We start from the raw sequence: 22,403 nt of genomic DNA, 5'->3' as shown, positions 1-22,403 counted from the left end.
TCCTGAGGTCTCTTACTGGTGTCGCAGGCAGGTACTTTGCATGCCAACTCTGATTTATGCCTGATGGGCCCTTATGATGATGTTAGGCAAGAGTTGGTTTGACTTAGCCTGTGGCAGAGGCAGCTGCACACATGTGGGAGGGATATTAACTTCTAAGAAAAGAGTAAACCCATGTTGTACCCGACTCTAATAGGCCAGGAACGAGCTTTGCCATTGGAATGTGGCAGTCCTGCCTCTGCAGGTTTGTTTTGCTGATAGAAGGTCTGGAACCTGGGGCACTCCCTGCATTCTCTGGTTCTCCCAGCAGTAGGCATGGGCTGACGGTATCCCATGTGGGAGGCCTTGGCTGTCTCATGCAGTTCGGCCTGTAATCAGCCTTAGCTGCAAGCCTTTACTGTTCTCTGGTTTTGTCCAGACTCTCTTTTGTCATCTACACCCTGACCCATGCCCTCCCAGGCCCTGGCCGGGGCTGTACTCCAGAGCAATAGGCTTCCCAGAATCTCCAGTCTCACTTCCGTAGCACCAGTGGAGACTTCTGCTGCCAAACCCTGTCTCGAGGCACTGACCTCCCTTGAGCAACATCACAGAGCAAGGCCATGTGCACAATGCCCTCTGGCCTCCATCATCACTGACATCATGCTGATTGTCCCCATGAAGGCCAGACTTGAAGCTTGGTCAGTCTCCCTAACTGCATGATTGATCCCCACTTATTGCACGACACCACTGAGTTCCCGTATGCCAAGTTATGGCGACTTACATCCACGTAAGTAATGGTTACTTGGATTGTCCTCTAGTATGCATTTGTAAAACCGTGAGCAGAAAGTCATCTGTGTATTTCTAGTTGGGAATCTAAAATTTTACTAGTATGGACTTGTGACTTTAGTTAAACAGATGTGCAACAGAATGGAAATAATGGAGCATTGTTGTTTATTTAGAGCCTAAATACACCTGAAAACTGCTTAATACTGGCAGACTGGAGTGGAGGCTTGCCTCTGCACAGTGTCAGTGGTTATTGCTAATGATATTTATGAGGTGTTTGAAATCATGTCCTTCACAGAGTTTCTTTTGCTCACACACACGTGTTTTCCTTTGCCCTAGATGTGTCCATATGACTGTGTCAGTGTGATCTTGTAGAAGAGAACTCTGGGCTTTAGTTCCCGTCTCTCCTGAATGGCATTCTTCCCTTAGGCTGGCAGTCTGATATTTCTGGGGCTCAGTTTCCTGTCTGTTAAAGGAGGGTGATAGATGGTACCTGCCTTGTATATTTCATGGAGTTAAGATGCTCAAATAAGAAAGCATCTTAAAATAACACTGCTTAAAATAACACAGACTGTTACTGTTTGTGACCCGTCAGCTACATGATTTCTCTATGTGTAAGCAGGGGAGCCACACAAACAGGGGAGCCAAGAGAGTTGAGAATCTATTCTATTTTTGAAATAAACCTCCCCCTGGACATGAATTCATGTCTGTCATCAGGAGTTTCTCCTTTATATGTGATTGGAATTTGCATAGTTGAACATTGCTTCCTTGCTTCCTTTCTTGAGAGGGCAGCTGCTCCCCCTGCATCATTTGTCCAGTCAGCAGAGATGAATCATGTTGAGTTCCCCTTTTTTTCTAGCATCTGTAAACTGCCCTCTACCTAGAGCAAATGCTGTCAAGATGAAATTAACAGCAATAACACAGCAAAGGAGAAACTGCGTGGTCCCCCTGGCTGCAGAGGAAAAAAAGACAAATTTATAATGCAATATACATTTGACTTTTCATTTCTCTCCCAAGTTTTTTGCTTTTTGGATATTTTTCATTTTTTCCTTGTTGTGAGAATAAGTAGGGAAGGAACAGAGTCTGGATAAGCAACCCTACCACATCTAGTCATCTGCCTGAACTTGGAGCTTGTAACTTACATTTTTCCAATATGCCCATTCATTGTGGCTCAGGACAACATTTTCTCTTCATGCTTCCCTCTGGGCTCCCTTCGGCATGGGGACTGCGGCTCAGTCTCCCAGGGCCCGAGCTACCCATGGTGACAGCACTTCTGGAGCCTGGTTTCCCTGGATGGATGGCCCCTGGGGAAGCATCTGCAGCTCCACCACTTGAGGTATTTCAGCTATTCCACTAAAACCCAATTGAGAGGAAAATGATGGCAGGAGAGACCAAATCCCCAGCCTCATACGCGAAGGATGGTTTTTATCACTGTGGGTCTTCCCTACTTTTATTTTTCCTTGCTTTCCAGGAGGCTGTCCCCCTTTGCCCTTGTGTGAATTTGAAATTTCTACTTTGTGCTTCCACTGTCCTGTGCTGCTCACTGCTTTCTTTTCTCTCTGGTAGGTCAGCAAAACTGGTGCCGAGGGAGCTGTTCTCGATGAAGCTAAAAATATCAATAAGTCTTTGTCTGCTCTTGGAAATGTGATCTCTGCTTTGGCAGAAGGGACAGTAAGTGATCCTGCCCCCGTCTATTAAATAATATTATGAGAAACCATCTTTTGGGTCCTCGTGGTCCGTTTGCCACACACCAGAGGCTGGTTTGTTTTTCTGTTTGGAAAAGGACAGAGGGAATCCTGGCTGTGGATGCCCGCTCCCTGGGAGTTCCCATCTACTGAAAAGTATGAATGATGATGCTAATTTCCTATGACATAGGTCAAAGAATGGGCATTTTAAACTTTGGCAAGATCCAAAGACCTGGCCACAAATTCTTGTTTTACTCGATTTCTAAGCTCAGTGTCTTCATCCCTGACTTGCTTGCCTCTGGTTTTTCTCAGAATGGGCTGTCAAAACCAATACTTATTCTTTTCCTAAATAGAAAACACATGTGCCATACCGGGACAGCAAGATGACTCGGATTCTTCAGGACTCTTTGGGTGGGAACTGCAGAACCACCATCGTCATTTGCTGTTCTCCTTCTGTCTTCAATGAGGCTGAGACCAAGTCCACACTGATGTTCGGACAGAGGTACGTGTGGTCTCTCAGGACCCATCCTCTGAGCTAGGTCTTGGGTCTTAAGAGTGAGTGGCAAGGCCAGGTGCAATGACTCACGTCTATAATCCCAGCACTTTGGGAGGCCAAGGTGGGTAGATTGCCTGAGGTCAGGAGTTTGAGACCAGCCTGGCCTACATGGTGAAACCCTGTCTCTACTAAAAATGCAAAAATTAGCTGGGTGTGGTGGCATGCACCTATAGTCCCAGCTACTCAGGTGGCTGAGTCAGGAGAATTGCTTAAACTCAAGAGGTGGAAGTTGCAGTGAGCCAAGATCATACCACTGTACTCCAGCCTGGGCAACAGAGAAAGACTGTCTCAAAAAAAGAAAAAAATAATAGTGAGTGGCAAGGGGCTATTGTCAGAGAATCATAAAGTAGGGGACAAACAGCCTTTTACTCAATTACATCTAGCAGGTGATACGTAAACTTGAGGCATCACTTATTGAGGCCAAAGCAATCATTGTATTTTAAAATAATGGGCAGGAACATGCCAGTCAAAGGTATGGTGTTTAAAACAAAACAAAGCAAAACAGCTAAACTTATTTCAAATATGAATTGGAAATGCGTTGGGGTGTTACTTTTGTTCTTCATGGCACTGGAGTTTACCTTTTAGGTTCATATTATTTCAAGTTTATAAATCTCAAGATTGATAACTGCCTTTGGCTCCGGTATTTGGGATCCATTGCACAGTTGCTGATAAAACACCCAGAAAATTATGTGAATGCAGAATAGAGGTATAAAAAGAAAAGAAGGGGAAGGAATCTTTACCAGCACTGGAGGTAGGAGGTCTGGACTGTATATGCTGAGAAGAGACGTAGATGACAGCTTCCTACCTTTAAAAATACCCACATGAGACTTCCTAGATCCCTGGGAGGTGTCCATAGGTGGGCAGCAGGTATGACTCCATAATCGTAAAGCAAGAGTTACATGTGTGGTTTGGTTCATATCTTCCTTTTTTTCTTGTCACTTTCTTTTTTACCTACCCCCTCCCACTGTCCAAGGCCTGACCTCCTTCAGGCATGTTTCCTCAGTTCCAGTGTTTAGGTTCTATCCTTCAGCCCTCGTGCCTCAATGTTCATTCCCAGAGTGCTTGGGGTGCTGTGGATTGGGCGATCTGAACATCTTCACTGCTCAGTGAGCTGAGCTTAGGGCTGAGGTTGGATGTGGATTCTGCTGCCATCGGTTCATTTAATTCTGAACAATCATGTGATCTTTAGACAAGTCACCAGTGCTCTGTGGGCTTTAACTAGCTCATTTGTGAATGGATGCACAGAGCACTTCCCTGCCTCCTCCCTGGGAGTGTGTGTTGTGTGGTTATGCCTAAGGAATAGTTTAAGATGAGAGAAAGGACAGATGGGGGTGGGCATTCTGTCTGGGAAATTGTTATGGCTTGTTTAAACTGCATTAAGCCCCAGTCATTTCCTGAGCCCTCAACAGAACATAGAATTACACAGCCATGGCACCTGTGGGATGTCTAAATAAATAATAATTATATTGAAATGTTGTAGAGCTAATATATCTTTTAAACTGGATTTGGGTCCTTTACTTCCTCCCAAATTGCTTCCTTGATTAGTTAAATGCTTAGGCCAAGGAAGTTGCAGTAGGATAACACCTACGTTCCTCAAGGGTCTCAGAAACCCACAAACCAGCATCTGCTTATGGAAAACAAGATCGCACCCTGCCCAGTGTCTTAAACTTGAGCTTTAACAATTTCCTTTGAAGACATGTTTGAGCAAACCAGCTCTAAATGCATTTATAAAGGAAACATCTCTTCAAAAAAATCCTTACCAGCAAAGCAAAAATATTCTGGCTCTTTTCAAGCCACAGTCACCGTGGGGCATTGGCTATCTTTGCAAGGCCCAGTCACCTTGGGGCATTGCTGTTATCAGGAGGTATTTGCAGCGTCTACAGGAAGCATTTTGAATATCAGTCAGTGTCTAATATATGTCAGGTGTGTCAAAATTATAGCACTTCTGACAGCAATTATCTCACCTTTGTATAGAGTATGAAATCAAGACTTAGGTGCAAAGCCATTGGATACCATACCTGAGACCACGCAGCCAGTAAGTGACTAAACATGTAGGATGTCCTAGGATGCATAGTCTGAGCACAGCCCTTTGGTTCAGTAAGCTCAGTGTTGAAGCTAATTCTGCTGTTGACCCATTCTCTTGTTTACCTCTCCCCTCTGAGCCTCAGTCTTCTCTCTCATAGAGACAGAGATATAATAATGCCTATTTTCAAGAATATTGGGAGGATTATATAGTTGCTTCAGTTTTTACCTAGCACAAGGGCTGGCATGAGTCCAGGTAAAAAAGTCCATGACCAATGGCCGGCTATCAGTGATTGCAAGTTCTGCTTTTCCTTTGTCTTAAATAATCTCACAGTATTGAGGCTTGAAAAGGTCATAGTAGTAGATGGGACTAGACTGAATGTAATGCACTATAAGGGACAGCACTGTCATACAAGGGAGAGCATTAAATAAAGTAGAATTAGAATTACATTTTGGGAATGAACAAATAAAAATTACTGCAGATAATTTGGGCTTCCAGGAAATAAAAAGTAATATAAATTATGTTTTCAAATGAAATAAGTAGGTCTACATTCTTTTATCAGAGTCATCTAGATTCTGCTCTCTGTGACAGCAGGGACTGAGTTTGTCACAGACATTAGTTTCTCATCAACCACTCTGCACAACTAGTTCACAGTAGGTGGTCAATAAATAAATGCTTATCAAATGAATGAACAGATGAATCTAAAGCTTATTGTGTAAGGTTATCTAAAGCTTATTTGTGTTGGAAAGTTAAGGCAGTTGCTGAACTTTGATGCCGTTACATCCAGAAGTTTGGTTGGGTTTGGTTCTGGTTTGCTTTCCAATCTATTATTGGAAATGTGTGAGGTTTTGTTCCTTTCCCTTTATCCCCAAGTTAGTTAATGGATTATTTAAGGATGCTGAACTATTCTACAGGGCCAATACCTGCTGTATTGTTAGATATACTCATTGAACCCAATTATACAGCAGACACAAGACTGAACATCAGATTAGACATGGTATGTGGTAGCTAATGAGATTAAGCACTTTGAACTCAGAAAAGACTGCCGGGCACATCCTAAATTCATTGTAATGAGTGTTCATTATATTCTTACTGCAGAGGTGGGCAAACCTTAGGGCAGCATGAGGTTCCTCGGTTATTCCTTTGTGGTTCTTTCAAGGACATGAAGCGAGTACACGTTTGTTGTTCTGCTTGACTGTACTGATGCTCTGAATAACACAATGTAGTATTTGTTTCGAAGCAGTTAAATCTGCAGATCCCTGAAAGCACTCTACCAAGAGTCCTGCTGGCATTCTTCAGGATTATAGGTTAGATACTGGAATTTAAAGGGAAAAATTTACCATGTCTGTTTCTTTTTTTTTTTTAATTATACTTTTAAGTTCTGGGATACATGGGCAGAACGTACAGGTTTGTTACATAGGAATACACGTGCCATGGTGGTTTGCTGCACCCATCAACAAGTCACCTACATTGGGTATTTCCCCTAATACTATCCCTCCCCTAGACCCCCACCCCCCAACAAGCCCCAGTGTGTGATGTTCCCCTCCCTGTGTCCATGTGTTCTCATTGTTCAACTCCGACTTATGAGTGAGAACATGCAGTGTTTGGTTTTCTATTCCTGTGTTAGTTTGCTGAGAATGATGGTTTCCAGCATTCTAGTTCTTCCATTCAGTCGAGGTTGTTTCCTTTGGTTTCCTGAATGCCCAGCATCGTGCCATTAAAGAAGTAAGTGCTGTCTCCTGCATTCTCAAAGAGCTTTTAATCTAGTTGAGGATGCAGCACGTGAATTCCCAGGCAGTAGAAAGTCAAAAAGCCAGACTCAAATTAGAGCACTTTTATTGATTTTTTTCTTCTGGCTTCCAGAATTCTATTTTGTAGTCTTTAATTACTCTTCTAAACTACTTTTACAGCACTATTTGAAAAAGATATTTATGTTTTAGAAGTGTGAACTCAAATCACCCAATTGTATTGGAAGCCTATTTAATGTACCTTGATTTGGGGTGGTAATGAAGGGAAAGAGGCCCTCTGAGGGGACAGGCCAATGTGGTTAGGAAGACCTGAATCAGCACATATTTGGCACCAGGAGTTTTGATTGATCCAGCATGAATAATTCAAAGGCTTTATTTGTATGTTGAATGTGGAAGGAGAATTGATATCTTAGGGAAAGTAATATTCTTTCTTCTTTTCCTGATGTGCGCTTAAAAAAGTCATGTCATCATTTTAATTGTGTCATCTGCCAGTTTAGTGCTAGCTAGATTAGGCAGAGCCTGAATAGTGTGCATATGAAATGTATGTCACCAGAACATGAGAACATGTTACCTGTGAGAGTAGAATGAGCATTTTGGCCAAGGCAGATACTTGACTACACTTTGACATGAAAGAATAAAAGGCTTAAATCATTCCTGTTGGGGGAGCTATTGCTGAGACACCAATAGGGTTCATTTTTGCTCTTGGGGGGAAGAAATACTGTGGGTGACATACATTTAACTAGATGCCCAGTCCTTATCCATGTCATTTCTGAATGTTTCTCAGGTGACTAGAACTTTTTAAAGGCACAAAATTTTAATTTCTCCTTCCCACCCTCCTTCTTTCCCTCACCAGAAGGCAGGAAGGTGCTTTGGAGCAGTGGTTCTTTCAGAAGAACGCTTGGTGTTATAGATGGGAACTAGGTCTCAGAGTAAATTAGAAGGTAGTTTCGGATTAGTTTTATGTGTCAACTTGGCTAGGCCATAGTGCCCAGTTACTTAATCAAATGCAAATCGTGGCGTTGCTGTGAAGGTACTTTGTAGATGTGCTTTGCACTTACAATCAGTTGACTTTAAGCAAAGCAGATTACCCTCAATAATAGGGGCGAGCATCATCCACTCAGTTGAAGGCCTTAAGAGCTAAAATGGAGGTTTCATGGAGAAGACAAAAATTGTGCTTCAAGATGGTAACATCAACTCCAGCCTCAGTTTCCAGCTGTCAGCCTGCCCTATGGCTTTCAGACTTTCAAACTCCCATAGTCATGGGAGTCAATTTCTTAAGTAAATAAAAGAGTGAGATATATAATATATATGTATGTATATATAATAAGATCTTATGTATACAACAGGATATATAATATGTTATCTATATTTATCTATCACCTGTCTCTATCTTCTATTGGTTCTGTTTCTCTGGAGAGCTCTGACTGATAGTGAAGAATGCTATACTTTCTATCCTCTCTTGCTTCCACAGTGGGAGAATCTCTGTTTCTGTCTCATGCACACCACTCACAGTGCAGAATCACACATGACAGATTTATTCTATGTGCTGAAGGTGTGAGGTTGTCTAGAGCTCCTTATTCAAATGCCAGCACTATCCTGAACACCTGGTGAGAGAAGGAGGATGCTGAAACAAAACGTATGAAGGTACCAAGAACAAACATCTTTGTGGTTATTCCAGGGAAGCCAAAGTAATTAGAAGAAACGCCAATGGTAGGCACTCCTCATGTCTTTTAGAACTGACTGTGGCCAGGAAATATGAGTATAGGAAACCATTAGGGAAGCAGGTGGGGATGAGACTCATCAGAATGCAGTGGTTCTAGGTCTTTTCCCCATTCAAGGAGGGCTTTGTTCAAGTGCCAACTTATGAGGATGCCTTCGGTGTCATCACGTATGGGTGTTTAACCTCGGTGGTGAAGATGGGTACCATGAGCAGTCTTGGAAGCTGGCCATGTGCTTCTGAACATGTAAACTGCAAATTCGGAGATGGAAAGATTGAGTGGTGCTGGGAAGGAAATAACAGAATGCTCAAGAATGGGGAGGTAGTTTCCTCTTTCCATTCTTTAGTAGAATATATCTAAGAGAATCTTTTCTGACTTAACTGTCTCTGTTGCAGTATCTAGATGGAAGATATACTGTGGCCTCTGCTCTTTGTCCACTGGGCTTGGTCTGCCTTTTCTTTCTTTTTTTTTTTTTTTGAGACGGAGTCTCGCTCTGTCGCCCAGGCTGGAGTGCAGTGGCGCGATCTCGGCTCACTGCAAGCTCCGCCTCCCGGGTTTACGCCATTCTCCTGCCTCAGCCTCCCGAGTAGCTGGGACTACAGGCGCCCGCCATCTCGCCCGGCTAGTTTTTTGTATTTTTTTAGTAGAGACGGGGTTTCACGGTGTAGACCAGGATGGTCTCGATCTCCTGACCTCGTGATCCACCCATCTCGGCCTCCCAAAGTGCTGGGATTACAGGCTTGAGCCACCGCGCCCGGCCTGGTCTGCCTTTTCTAAGGGTGGTTAACATTCATAAGCTTTGAGGTCTTTAAAAAATTTGGTCCTAATTCCCTCCCTGTGGGGAGAAGAGATTTTATACCCGGGGCACGCCTAGATCATATATCATTAAAGTAGTGCTTGACTTGCTGAAGCAAGCCAAAACAAGGAAAGGATACAAAACAGATACCCTGATAATGGCATACTCACAATTTGACTCAGTTTTAAAAGCAGGTCTTGCTGTTAAGGTATAAATTTAGGACTGAATTAAAGTTCTTTCCCAGAGTAGCCTTTGGATTCTTTCCCAGAGTAGCCTTTAGGATTTTGCTCAGTGCCTGCTATGGTTGTAACTGGTGGAATAGACATTGATATCTGTGTACACAGTGGGAGCTCTGATTGAAAACCCTGAGAGTTTTTAGAAATGAAGAACCCACTTTTGTATTTCTTTGTGAATGATTAGGTCACTTTGGATTAATCAAATAGTATCACAGTCAGTTTGACCTTTAAAGAGGATGAGTGAGCAGTCAGTAAGTGGCTAGAATAAGGCTTCTGTGGGTCATTGGCTTGTTTCTCTATATCAAAGAGATAATGTCCCAGAACTATAAGGCTGGTTGGTATCACAATTGCTGTATAGCTTCTGCTAGACAAAATCACAACACCTACCTTAAGAGCACTTCTTAATTTCTGCTGTCTTCTTGATTTTGTGTCTCCCTGTAAGCTCCTACCTGAAATTCTTTTCGAAACAAAGCTGAGCAATAAATGCACATGTGTAGGCCTGTGCTCAAGCTCCGGATCATGTCCACCAGCAGCCTCACGCCCTAGATCCAAACCACAAGACAGCAGAACACTGTGTAACTGCATTGATGGCAGTTTCTTTTTCTTTTTTTACCTCTGAAATCAGTTAAAGCTAATTAAGGAAAAATGAATTTTGAATGTCCAAATAGAAAGAAGCTAGTGATCATTAGGCTCCTTCATTCTCAAAATTTGCCAAAGTTAATGGTAAAAAGAAAAAGAAATTGTAGATATTCTATATCCTTTTACTCTTACTCTCTTGAGAGAATGAGGGACTGAGACCCTCTTTATTTCACTTTGCAAGATTGTTTTTGATAGGAGAATGTTTGTTCTATTAAAAAAAACACACACGCAATAAGCCTCGGGGCACAAAAATTCAGTATCTCTCTTAGTAACTCTAGTTTATTCTGCAACTGGAAATTCTTGTGTCTGACTTGATTTCTTTCTACATCAGTTTATTTTTCTTAACTCAATTTTTATTGAATATAATATAGTAAAATGCATAAACCTAAGTGTATAACTGATTTTATTTTTACAAATATACATGCACATGTGACCACCACCCAGCATCTTGGAAGCCTCTCTCTTGGACCCTCTCAGTCAACACCGAACTGTCAAGGGTAATTGTCACCCTAACTTCTATCAACATAGATTAGTATTGCCTGTCTTTGAACTATATAAAAGTGAAATCACGCAGTACTGCTTTGTAACTGGCTTCTTTCATGCAGCATTTTATGTGTGAACTTCATCTACATTGTTAGGTGTAGTAGTAGTTTATTTTTCACAGTTATATAGTATTCTGTTGTATGAATATGGCTTATATGTATCCATTCTACTGTTGATGAATATTTGGATTATTTTCATTTTGGGGTGATTATAAATAAAGTTACTACGACATTGGTTGTCATGCCTTTGGATGAATATATGTCCTCATTTCTGTTAGGTGGGAGCGGGTCATAAGGTGTGAAATATTCTACTTTAGTAGATACTACTAAAGATTTTTCCAGAACGACAGTAATAATTCACACTCTCTCCAGCAGCAGTTGACTGTTACAGTCATTGCTCATTCTCAGCAACCGTTGGCATTATCGGTTTCAAATTTTTTAGCCATTCTATTGGGTGTGTTAAGGTATCTCATTATAGTTTTAATTTAGCCATTATTAGGCTAATAATGTTAAACACCTTTTTAGGAGATGTTTTACTGGCACTTCTTTTATAAAGTGCCTGTTGCAAGTCTTTGCCCAGTTTTTTCTTATTGATTTAAAAGAGTTATTTTGGTAAGTCCTTTGTCAGGTATATGTGTTTTATATATCTTCTCTCACCTTATAACTTGCCTTTTAACTCTCTTAATTGTGACTTCTAATGAAGACAGGTTTTTCATTTTAATGAAGTCACATTTATTTTTTCTTTTATGTTGTATTTAAGAAATCTTTGGCCAGGCACGGTGGCTCATGCCTGCAATCCCAGCGCTTTGGGAGGCTGAGGCAGGCGGATCACCTGAGGTCAGGAGTTTGAGATCATCCTGGCCAACATGGCAAAACCCCATCACTACTAAAAATACAAAAATTAGCCAGGCATGGTGGCATGCACCTGTAATCCCGGCTACTTTGGAGGCTGAGACAGGAGAATCGCTTGAACCCGGGAGGCAGAGATTGCAGTGAGCTGAGATCATGCCAGTGCACTCCAACCTGGGCAACAGAGTGAGACTCTGTCTCAAAAAAAAAAAAAAACTTTGCCTACACCAAGGTCTTGAAGATACTGTCCTATATTTTCTCTAGAAGCTTTATTGTTTTACTTTTCACATTTATGTCTGGGATCTCTCTGGAACAGAATTTTTACATGGTATTGGGGGTGGGGGGGGATAAAGTTCTGCTTCCCCTCAGTACCATGTATTGAAAGGACTGCCCTTTCCACTCTTCTTTATGGGCACTTTTGTCATAAGTCAGATGACTGTCCTCTGAGTGCCTGTTTCTGGACAGTTTATTCTGTTTTTATTCCAGCGTTTCTGACAATTTGATCAGTTTTACTTTATAAGAAAGTGTTGGTATTTAATCCTCTGACTTTGATCTTCAGAACTGACCTTGCTATTCTTGTTTTTTTTTTTTTTCATTTCTATTATAAATTTCAGAATCAGCTAGCCAATTTGTATAACACATACAGAAGCCCCTTAGGGTTTTCTTGGGGGAAGGTGGGGATTACTTTAATTCTCTAGAACAATTTTAGGAGAATTAACATCTTTCTTTCTCAGTGTAAGCTGACTTTTTCATATTCTACCTTTAGTGGATGTAAAGGCCCCACTTGCCCCATTTGGGCTGAATGAAGTCTTGGGCTCCAGCGTGAGCCACGGATTCCCACTGTTATTTGAGTTCTAAATGAAAGTTGGGTTGCGCATCTTTAGCTACTCCTCTGGATCTTTTCTGTGCCATCTCTGCCCTGCTCTGTGACTTAGGAGGGTGACTGATTTGGGCTCATGCAATGGGCTCCTTTTCCTCTGGCTTCCAGTTATGTTAAGCCAGTGGGAAGGAACACAGGCAGGCCATCAGAAGGAGAGAAGAGCATGAGGTTCGGGTATTTATTTCCTGGCTTCCTCCCTGCCAGATCATTTTGGGTTAGCTGTGTCCCTACCAATGGCGGTTACAATTCATACCTACCAGGCAATCTTTTCCTTCTAGCCTTCTCTCTCTGGCTCCCCTTCAGCTTAGGGTAGTAATGGCTCCCCCAAACCTAATGTGGGTACCATATTAACCCTCGTTATTTCCCAACACCTTTCCAAACCTTTGTTAAGCACTCTCCAAATCATGCAATTTGAGCAGGTCGTCTGTTTCCTGCCAGGACCCTGATTACCACAGAAGTGGTGATTTTCTAGGCAATATTAAAAAGTACTTTGAGAATGAGGACCAGTTATACCAATGGTGATAACCTTGCTGAGTCTGCTCACAAAATGTGTCTCTGGCTAAACCTGCCTGAGTACAGCATAGAGGCTTTAGCTTTCTCTTTCTGGTATCATGTGAAATTATCAAGGGACTCTTTATGATTTAGAAAGGAAGATTAGTAGCCTTGAAGTGTGCCCTTAAGGGTCCATAAGTATTTTAGCCATGAGTTATTTTTCACTTTTTGCCTTACTAAGTTGATAATAGATGCTTGTGGTGTTTGTGCTTGCGTCTGAGAAATATCCACAGTGCTGCCTGAGGATGTCAGTAGGAGAGGTGAGAGTGTCAAACAGGAACAGACTTTATGACTTTAAAGTAATAATAAAATTGCTGCTATTTGAAAAATTAGGCTCGAAGCACTTCTGGGGACCTCAGCCTCAAGCTACAGTGAACAAGAGAGAGTTATCCTAATTCTTAAATGGAGTCTTACATTGAAGTTGTTAAACTCCTCTTTTGACAGTTGGGTTATTTAGTTGTCTGCTTTAGCAATGAATTTTTGGAATGACATCTGTAGTGCTGGTGAGGACTGCTGCATTTCTTGCACTGAAATAGAAATCAGGATGTCATTTGCTGACAACAGTAATTAACCCGAATCACAAATCAGATTGTGCTGGCAAATATGACGGTGTAATAATTGTTGGAAGTTCCAAATGAAAAAGTCAATAGCAAATAAAACAGGATATCACATAGTTTTTAATGAAGCTTTAGCTTCTTAAAAAGAGAGCCTAAGTGGAGTTCCCTTTTCAATTGGACAAGGCTACTTAGGTGTTCGTTTCTGTGCATGCTGAGGTGAGCCGTGGCTTTTGTTTTTGGTATCACCTGGTGCAGCTACTGATTTGCTGTCTACAGTAGCCCCTTTGGGTTACTCTCCAGGTAGCATCCCTGTGGCATCACAACCCCCCAGGCCATGTGCCCCAGGAGATCGCATCATCTCCTGTACTGGAAGTGGCAAAATGGTGGCCATTAGGCGTGTTTGTTTGTCCCACACATTATTTATTTATTTATTTATTTATTTATTTTTGAGACGGAGTCTCACTCTGTCGCCCAGGCTGGAGTGCAGTGGCCAGATCTCAGCTCACTGCAAGCTCCGCCTCCCGGGTTTATGCCATTCTCCTGCCTCAGCCTCCCGAGTAGCTGGGACTACAGGCGCCTGCCACCTCGCCCGGCTAGTTTTTTTATATTTTTAGTAGAGACGGGAGTTCACCGTGTTAGCCAGGATGGTCTCGATCTCCTGACCTCGTGATCCGCCCGTCTCGGCCTCCCACAGTGCTGGGATTACAGGCTTGAGCCACTGCGCCCGGCCCATTATTTTTATAAATAGTTTAAAACTGGGAGACACAAATTAAAGAAAAAAGAGTTTCTGATTTTTCTTGGAAAATGTGATGATCTGAATACCGTGGGGCCTCCTCACCACATGGTGATGATGGGCTGTGATGGCTCAGCAGGGAGCCATAGTGTCACCTGGCTACAGGACCCACCTGACCCATGAGGCATGTGTTGATGTGTTAAATACATCAGGGGTGGTTCTGGGTACCACAGGTGAGGAAGAGAAATAATTGATTCTATTATTTCTGTCTGTATATCATTGGTATAAGAAACTCTAAGCTCCAAGAGGCCAGAGACCTCGTCCATCTGTCTTGGTGTACCTCAAATTCATAAATGTTAATTGAACTGAAAAGAACCTCAACTTAGGAAGGTAAATCTGGTGATGGTATTCAGGGGGCTTAAAGGAGGGTACTGAACATTTGAAAAAGACTATAACCATAAGGATGGCTGAGGACACAGACTAAGACAGTAGCAGACGGACGAGGGAAAGAGGAAACCCTGAGACAATTCAAATAAACGTCCATTAGATTTAGAGACCGGTGGGATGTGAAGGAGAAAAGGAAAGGATGATCTTGAAGCCTCAAGGGGTAGTGGTGCCATTAGTCCAGTTAGGAGGATGGTTGGTGAAAGCCACAGGATCCTTTCTGCTTCCCTATCTCCAGTCTTTTGACATGAGGAATCTCGGGCTTAATCATATTGATTTAGCTAATGCTAATAATGAGCTGAATTGTCCCCTTATGTTTTTAATCCCAGAGCTAAGACCATCAAGAATACAGTCTCTGTGAACCTAGAACTGACAGCAGAAGAATGGAAGAAGAAATATGAAAAAGAAAAAGAGAAAAACAAGACTTTGAAGAATGTTATCCAGCATCTGGAGATGGAGCTGAACAGGTGGAGGAATGGTAAGGAAAAGTAAAGAGGAAGAGTGAGGCATGAGTGTGTGCTTTTTTTTTATTTTTATTTTTTTTCAGACAGAGTCTTGCTCTGTCACTCAGGCTAGAGTGCAGTGGTGTGATCTCGGCTCACTGCAACCTCCACCTCCAGGGTTCAAACCATTCTCCTACCTCAGCCTCCCGAGTAGCTGGGATTACAAGCACGCAGCACCACACCCGGCTAATTTTTGTAATTTTTTTTTTTAGTGTAGATGAGGTTTTACCATGTTAGTCAGGCTAATCTTCAACTCCTGACCTCAAGTGATCCACCCACCTCGGCCTCCCAAAGTGCTGGGATTATAGATGTGAGCCACCATGCGTGGCCGAGTGTGTACTTTCTTTTTCTTGTGACTGTTGGCATCCTGGGAGGCACTTGGGAAAGCTGGGACAATGGTACAGCTTGATTCCTCCTGGCAACAACCTGCATGAACAAGCAGAGATTTTCTTAGTCCCTAACACAGGCACCATCCCCATCCCATCACTTGGCTAGCATTCATTGTTAGTGTGGACCAGTGATTATCTGCAAGACTGCCTTAATCTGCTTCCAATGAGATGCCCTCTATCCAATATTGTAATAACTTGCTGGTACCCCTATTTGTAGGTTAGAGGAAAGTGCCTGAGACTTAGTGGCTCAGACTGCTTTTGACTTACATGAAAAATATCATTCTCTCCTATGTGAGTTTTATCACTGGTTTGGGGTTAAAAGTCTACCTCTGGCAAATACTTGCATTTTTTGACCGAACTCATCTTCATGCCGGAAATATAGGGCTCTTGAAGGAGCCCTGTGCTAAAATGGAGTCTTAAAGGCTTGGTTCGTGACTCGTTTTCCTTCTTCCCCAAAACATTCTCTTTGGTTTGTTCTACTGGGAGAAAATATCTCAGAGAGCTGACATGCAGTGGGTGGGTGGGTTGTGGGTGAGGTGTTAAGAGGGGTTTCCAGATCTAAGTGCAGACAGATTATTTTAGTGATTTTAGCATTGTGACGTAGGTTAGAAGGTAGAAGGCTTTTTAATTTTTTTTTTCTTTTTAACTAAAATAAGGCAGGTTGGTGTGTGTGTAGGGGAATGGCGGATAGTTGGAAGTGGTTCTTCAGGTCCTCTGCTGCTGTACTCAATATTTTAGGTGCTGCAGCAATACCTCAGCTTTGGGTAAAGGTAGGAGCCCGGGGGCTCTTGTGCAGGATCCGGAGGTAACACTGACTGTTCGTAACTGCAGCAGATTGTCTTGTGATTACATGTTTGCCACTGCTTTTTGCTAGTAAGGGTGAGGTGTCAATGAGCTATTTTTTAATAGAAAAACAATTACATGGCAAATGAGAATTCAAGACAGGTTTCAAAAATGACCTAGTAGCCTAAATAACATGATTCTTTTACTTTTGAAAGATTTTCTAGCAGCACACGTGTTTGGAAAGCTGCTAGAATAATTGACTAATTCAGCACCTGAGGCTGGTGGATGATTCCTTGCAATTTGGCCGGAATGGGAGAGTCGGGAACAGTAGTTGGCAAGGTGGGGAGTAGCCATATGAAGTTTTATTTCGGGAATCCTCCAGGTCAGTTCTCTGTTGGGTGACCAGGACATTTAGTAAAGCCTTTTGGTAAAGGATTGGGGGTGCTGGCTTTAGAAACATTACAGGGTGGGCAATGAACCTTTTTTCTCCCATCCTTTTCCATCTCTTGCCAAACTTTAACCTTGCAGTTCTCCATCCCTCATCAAATGCCATCCTCTGGGATCTGCCCACTGTCCTGTTGGCCTGACTCACCGTCATGCCTAGCATCTTTTGGGCACTCAGTCCTGTTTTTGGCCTCTTTACTTGGACATCATTTTAACTGTCAATCTTCAAACACCTTGCAAATCTCCTTAGAAATGTACTGTTTTCTCCCAGCTCTTTGGGAGGCCGAGGCAGGCAGATCAACTGAGGTCGGGAGTTTGAGATCAACCTGGCCAACATGGAGAAACCCTGTCTCTATTAAAAAATACAAAATTAGCCAGGGATGGTGGCGCATGCCTGTAATCCCAGCTACTTGGGAGGCTGAGGCAGGAAAATCGCTTGAACCCCAAAGGTGGAGGTTGCAGTGAGCCAAGATCATGCCATTGTACTCCAGCCTGGGCAAAAGGAGCAAAACTCCATCTCAAAAAAAGAAAGAAATGTGCTGTTTTTGGTGCCCTCTTGGATGAGATCCTACACGAGCCCTTAAGTTACATAATTCGGGAAAAATAATGTATGATGATATACTCTGGCACAGAGTAGACCTCCAATAAATGTATGTGAAGCAAACATATGCTTAATGCAGGTGCTGGAGATTAAAGGGTGGGCAGTCAGATGTGGTCTCTGCCCTCAGGACGGTCTGAGCTGGGAGGGAGGTAAATGCCAGTCCTCATCAATAAATGTATGATGATCGTCCATGCTGCATACCAAGAACGGAAAGCACAGGTGTCAAGAGTTATACAACAGGGTGCCCTGACCTTGACTGAGAAGCCAGTGAAGAATGGTTCCTTGAGTATGCAATATGGAGATTAGTATCTGAGAGAAGCAGCAGTTAGCCGGGCAAAATATGGGACATGAGGTGAGGTGGGGGCTCTGAGAATGGAGGACATAGGCCAGCGGGGAGCACTGGCCTAAGATGGGCTGGAGGAATAGGCGGAGCTCTCCTGTGTTCAGGATTTTGGTCAAGGGTGTTAAGCTGTGGGTCATACCTTCAAATTTTTGAAGATCCATCGGCTGTATTGGAGAGTGGACTGCAGGTCAGAGAGGAGGGCTGGGAGCTGGAGTGGTCTTCCAGGGATGAGGTGATGGTATTGAAGTGAGAGGGCAGTAGGAAGGGAGAGAAATGGATAAACCTGGGAGGTATTTAGGAGGAGAAATTAGCTGGGTGTGGTGAGGAGTTGGCTATGGGAGAGGGACGTTTCAATAACAGCTGTGAGTTTTCCGGCTTGCCGAGCTGGATGGAGGGTGAGACCATTCCCTAAGACTGGGGATGCTGGAGAAGAACCAAGGGTGAGGGAGGAGGGAGTTTGGGGTTCCCGTGGAACATCCAGGGGAACATTATTCAGATAAGAAGTTAGGTCTGAGGGTCTGGAGCTCAGAGGATCTGCTTGAGTTGGAGTCATCAATCTTTTGGTAGTAATTGAAGGCATAGGTAGGTGTGAGGGCCCTTTGGACTACAGAGAAAGAAGAGAAGACAGAGTCTGAGAGGCTCCCAACATCCCCATTGCCATGTCACCACTGGTTGTGATGGGAGAAGGGAATTGGAGGGATTCCACAGAGCTCTCCTTTCCTCCCCAGCTAACATTTGTATTTAAAGGTGATTTTTCGGGGGGCAAAGTTCTTAAATGTAGAGAACTGACTCTAGTGATGTAAGTTTCAGGCAAGAAGGAGAGTAGTGAGGGACAGTGAGGAGGTGGGGAGAGGTCCTTTGTCCCATCGAGGGGGCAGATCTACCTCAAAGAGTAACTCTGCGTCTCATGTGATGTGCCAGTGGGTGTCATAGGGACAACAGACCAGGCCAGGCTTTTTCTTATGTTCTGACTCTGGGCAGTTAGTCCTCAAGTAGCCAATGTGACCATGAATGACAGGCCCGAAAATGTCCCCAAGTGGATCAGTCTCTGGTAAAGCTGCGATCTGAACTGAGTGGGCCTGACTCTAAAGTTCATTCTCTTTCTATTGTCTGCGCAGCCTGCTCATCAAGCTGATTTGTGTGCAGGGCCAGGTAGATGGGTGTAATAAATATCACGCCAAAAAAAAGGGGGCACTGGAAGCCCTTCCATGGTGTCCCACATGTCCTAATTCTTCAGAGCAGAAGATAATGAGGGCATGGCTGGTGTGTGTAAACGTGAGAGCTGGGCTTTTGAGATGTGGAGTAAAAAAGCATCAGTGCCCTTCACTAAAACCAGCGTGGCAGGATATTGCCAACTTTCCTTTGAAACTCAACACACACATTGGTTCTAAACTTGTAGGAGGTGGCTACTTAGTTCCCCTCAACATTTTCTGGGTATTGATATTTCCACATTGCGGTCGCAACAAGTTAAAGAGGCCTTGTCAATTGTGTGCACCCTCCCCGGGAAAAAGGTTTCTTTCTTTGCGTGGTATTTATAATTTAAGAGTTTGGCTGCTATACTTCAGCTGCTGGATAGCAAGGAAGGAGTGTGTGTAGCAAAGTGTGTGTGCGTGTGTGTGTGTGCACGTGCGCACGCATGCTTGTGCTTTTTCCTACTTGCTGTTATATAGAATGAAGTAGCAATACAAAGGAGTAGGAAATCAACTACAGATCAGGTGCAGGCAGTTAATGGACATAAGTGAAAATAGGTAAGTTTGATCCAGTTGGCAGTGATGGTACTGTGCCACAGGACAGGGCACGCCCTGCCCTAAATCATTCAAAATTGGTGAAATACTGCATTGTCTATTACATGCCTAGAGGTTGGTCTCACCCTCCCCCACACCTCCACCTGTACCAATTTTCAACCCTTTGTAGCTCGATGGGTGCTATAGATGGAATGTTTTGTGTCCACCCGAATTCATATGTTGAAATCTTAATCCCTAAGGTGGTGATAGTAGGAGGTGGGGCCTTTAGGAGGTGGTAGGGTTCTGAGGATGGACCCTCATGAATGGGATTCGTGTCCTGTGAGTTCTGAGAGAGCTTCCTTCCCTCTGGTCTCCACTATGTAAGACTATAATGAGATGCCATCTGCAAACTCAGAAGAGGGCCCTCACCAGGAGGGCCCAACCATGCTGTCACTCTGATCTTGGACTTCTAGCCTCCAGAACTGTAAGAAATAAATTCTGTATAAGCCACCCAGTCTGTGTTACTTTTCTCATAGCAGCTGCAGCTAAGACAGGGGCCACTTCAGAATGTAGGCCGAGCAGTTTTCTCCTCTGGGCACTGTTAAACCTTGATTCTCAGAAGAAGGCCTGTGACTCACATCACATACACTACACTAAGCTTTAATTCCTTTCTGACATTGCCATGGAGGCAGGATAACTCCGGGCATGTGCATGGGGCTAAGGAGAGCCACCCACTGGCCTGGTTCCATTCCCCAGGGTGCTAGTTAGGATCCTTGGGTTGCAAGCGACAGGAATTGACACTGCCTGGCTAAAGCAAAAAGAGAATGCGTTAGAAGGATACGAATGATTCGCAGACTCCAAAGGATAGCAGAGGCAACAGGCTCCGACAAGTGTAGGCTGGGGCTGCTTCAGGGATGCAGACAGCAGGCAGCAGAGACAGGCAGGTCTCTTAAGTGGCCACACCTGGAATTAACGCTTTTTTCCCTTCTCTATGTGATTATGTTGGAGAAGCAGAGGCCCAGGATAGAAGTGGGAATACTGTGCTTGCTGGTGTGCCTTGGCTGGGGAAGGGCAGGGCACTTTGATCAATTGTCTGATGAAGACTGCACACAGTTGAGGGGGCTAATTCCTTAAAAGGAAGTTGAGGTGCTATTTTATAAGAATGGGTGTCGAGTGGCTGAAAAGCAACAAATGTTCACCACAATCTACTAGTGACATCTTGTGGGCCGTAATCAATGACTGGTCTTTCTTCGAATCTGGAGGCTCTGTTGGCTCTTTAGCCTCACAGAGATTTGTTCAGCCTGCTTGCTTAAGGAACAGATAGATGGAGTGGGGCAGTTGCCAGAAAATGGAATTTTTTTCTAAAGCTCTATTGCTTTGTTGCTCATATGTGCGGAAAAGACTCGAACAATCCTATATATGGAGATAGAGTTAGATAGTTGGATTCAGAGTGAATTACAGCTCCAGCTCATGCTAACTTCCTCCCAATCCATCAAGAAAACTCTTGACAGGAGGACGGGGAGGGAGGGGTGAAGGCTGCGTGCACAGCTCCCTGTTGCTGCCAGGTCAGTCTTCACACGTGCTCTCTTCTGATACTTTGAATTTTACACTTGAAAAATAGTTTTTTACAGGGATTTAAGTCAGAAAAAGGAGGACCTGAAAATCCATGTGTCAGGAGAATAGGGAAATGACTGGCAAACTGGTGTATCTGCAGATTCACTTATCTTGTGTAATTGCCTGTAAGATTCAAAAACAGTGGATGTAGATTTACCTTATCTGCTGAAGTCATGCAAAGAATTAATTTCATCACAGACTGAGAAAGTGTGGAAAAATCGGCAGTCTCTAACGCAGATTTGTTCATCCAGTTCAAAACCTGTGAGGCCAGCAGGCATGGTTCAGTAACTAGCTAAATCTGTAGCCTCTAGTCTGATCTGGGGCTTTGTGGAACTTTGGGACCGCCACAGTTGGAACACAATTTGCTTTTTTAGCATTAAATTTTCGAAGATGCTGGCCCCCTTCTCAGATCCATGATTATAATGGACTCTCAGAAATTAACATTTCATTGGAGAGATCTAATTTACTAGGCCCTCTGCTTGCTTTTGAGAACACAACCAAACCCTGTAATAGAAATACCTTAGTCTGTCCACTAAGAGAATGTTGTGGCCTGTTCAGGAGGTCATGAATGTAAGGAGGATGCAGAGTCCCAGGCGACCAGTTTATTGGAAAATCACTCTAGGAGGGATTAGAGGATGTTTTAAGCTGCTTACAGTATTTTTAGGAATGAGGGTGAAAGATGCTATTTGCATGCAAATAATCTCATCAAGGAATTTTTTTTTGTTTTAACATCACATTTATATAATGACATCTTGTAGCCAGCTGCTCTCACCCATCTGGCAACTTAAAGATTTCCTTTTAGTTTCTTTGATATAGAAATTACCTACCATTAGGTCTGCCACTGGGCCGATTTAATTGGTATTAAAAGAAAGCATCTCGTTTGCCAGATCTGCTGTGGTTTCTGGCGGAAGCTGTGAGTGACCAGCAAATCTCTGCTCCAGAGTTACTGAGAGAATGCAATTACCTTTCTGTGTTCTCCTGAGGCTTTAGGAACTCAACTTATGAAAAGGATAACTAGCTTGTTGCTATTTCATGTGTGAAATTTTAATGAATTACTGGCAATCTAATGGTTTTCTTTCTTTAAAAAAAAAACCCCAAAAACCTATTTTAGAAATTTTAATAGCCCGAATGAGAATTTTTGATTAGTGTGTCATTCTCATCCGTTGCCGTTGATGGATTTCTGTTTTTTGTAGAGATGTTATTTACGCCCTCTGGGAGTTTTTATTTTATAATTAGAATGCTCTGTAAGCCTTACAGGTATGCTTCAGTGAATGCTCCTATGTAA

General features: G+C 43.2%; 1 protein-coding gene across 1 annotated transcript in view; it reads left to right on the top strand.

The window, feature by feature from the left end:
- KIF5C (kinesin family member 5C) overlaps window positions 1-22,403 on the top strand; it is a 161,001-nt gene that overhangs the window by 80,386 nt on the left and 58,212 nt on the right. The window contains exons 9-11 of the mRNA XM_033231561.1: window positions 2,326-2,430; window positions 2,798-2,946; window positions 15,047-15,195. Of these exons, the coding sequence (XP_033087452.1) occupies window positions 2,326-2,430; window positions 2,798-2,946; window positions 15,047-15,195 (403 nt within the window). The remainder of the gene's footprint in view (window positions 1-2,325; window positions 2,431-2,797; window positions 2,947-15,046; window positions 15,196-22,403) is intronic.

Source organism: Trachypithecus francoisi, unplaced genomic scaffold (genome assembly GCF_009764315.1).
Source record: "Trachypithecus francoisi isolate TF-2019V2 unplaced genomic scaffold, Tfra_2.0 Lachesis_group13, whole genome shotgun sequence".
Classification (NCBI taxonomy): Eukaryota; Metazoa; Chordata; class Mammalia; order Primates; family Cercopithecidae; genus Trachypithecus; species Trachypithecus francoisi.
Note: the sequence above shows the minus strand (reverse complement) of the source record. Positions and strands in the feature narration are given on the sequence as shown.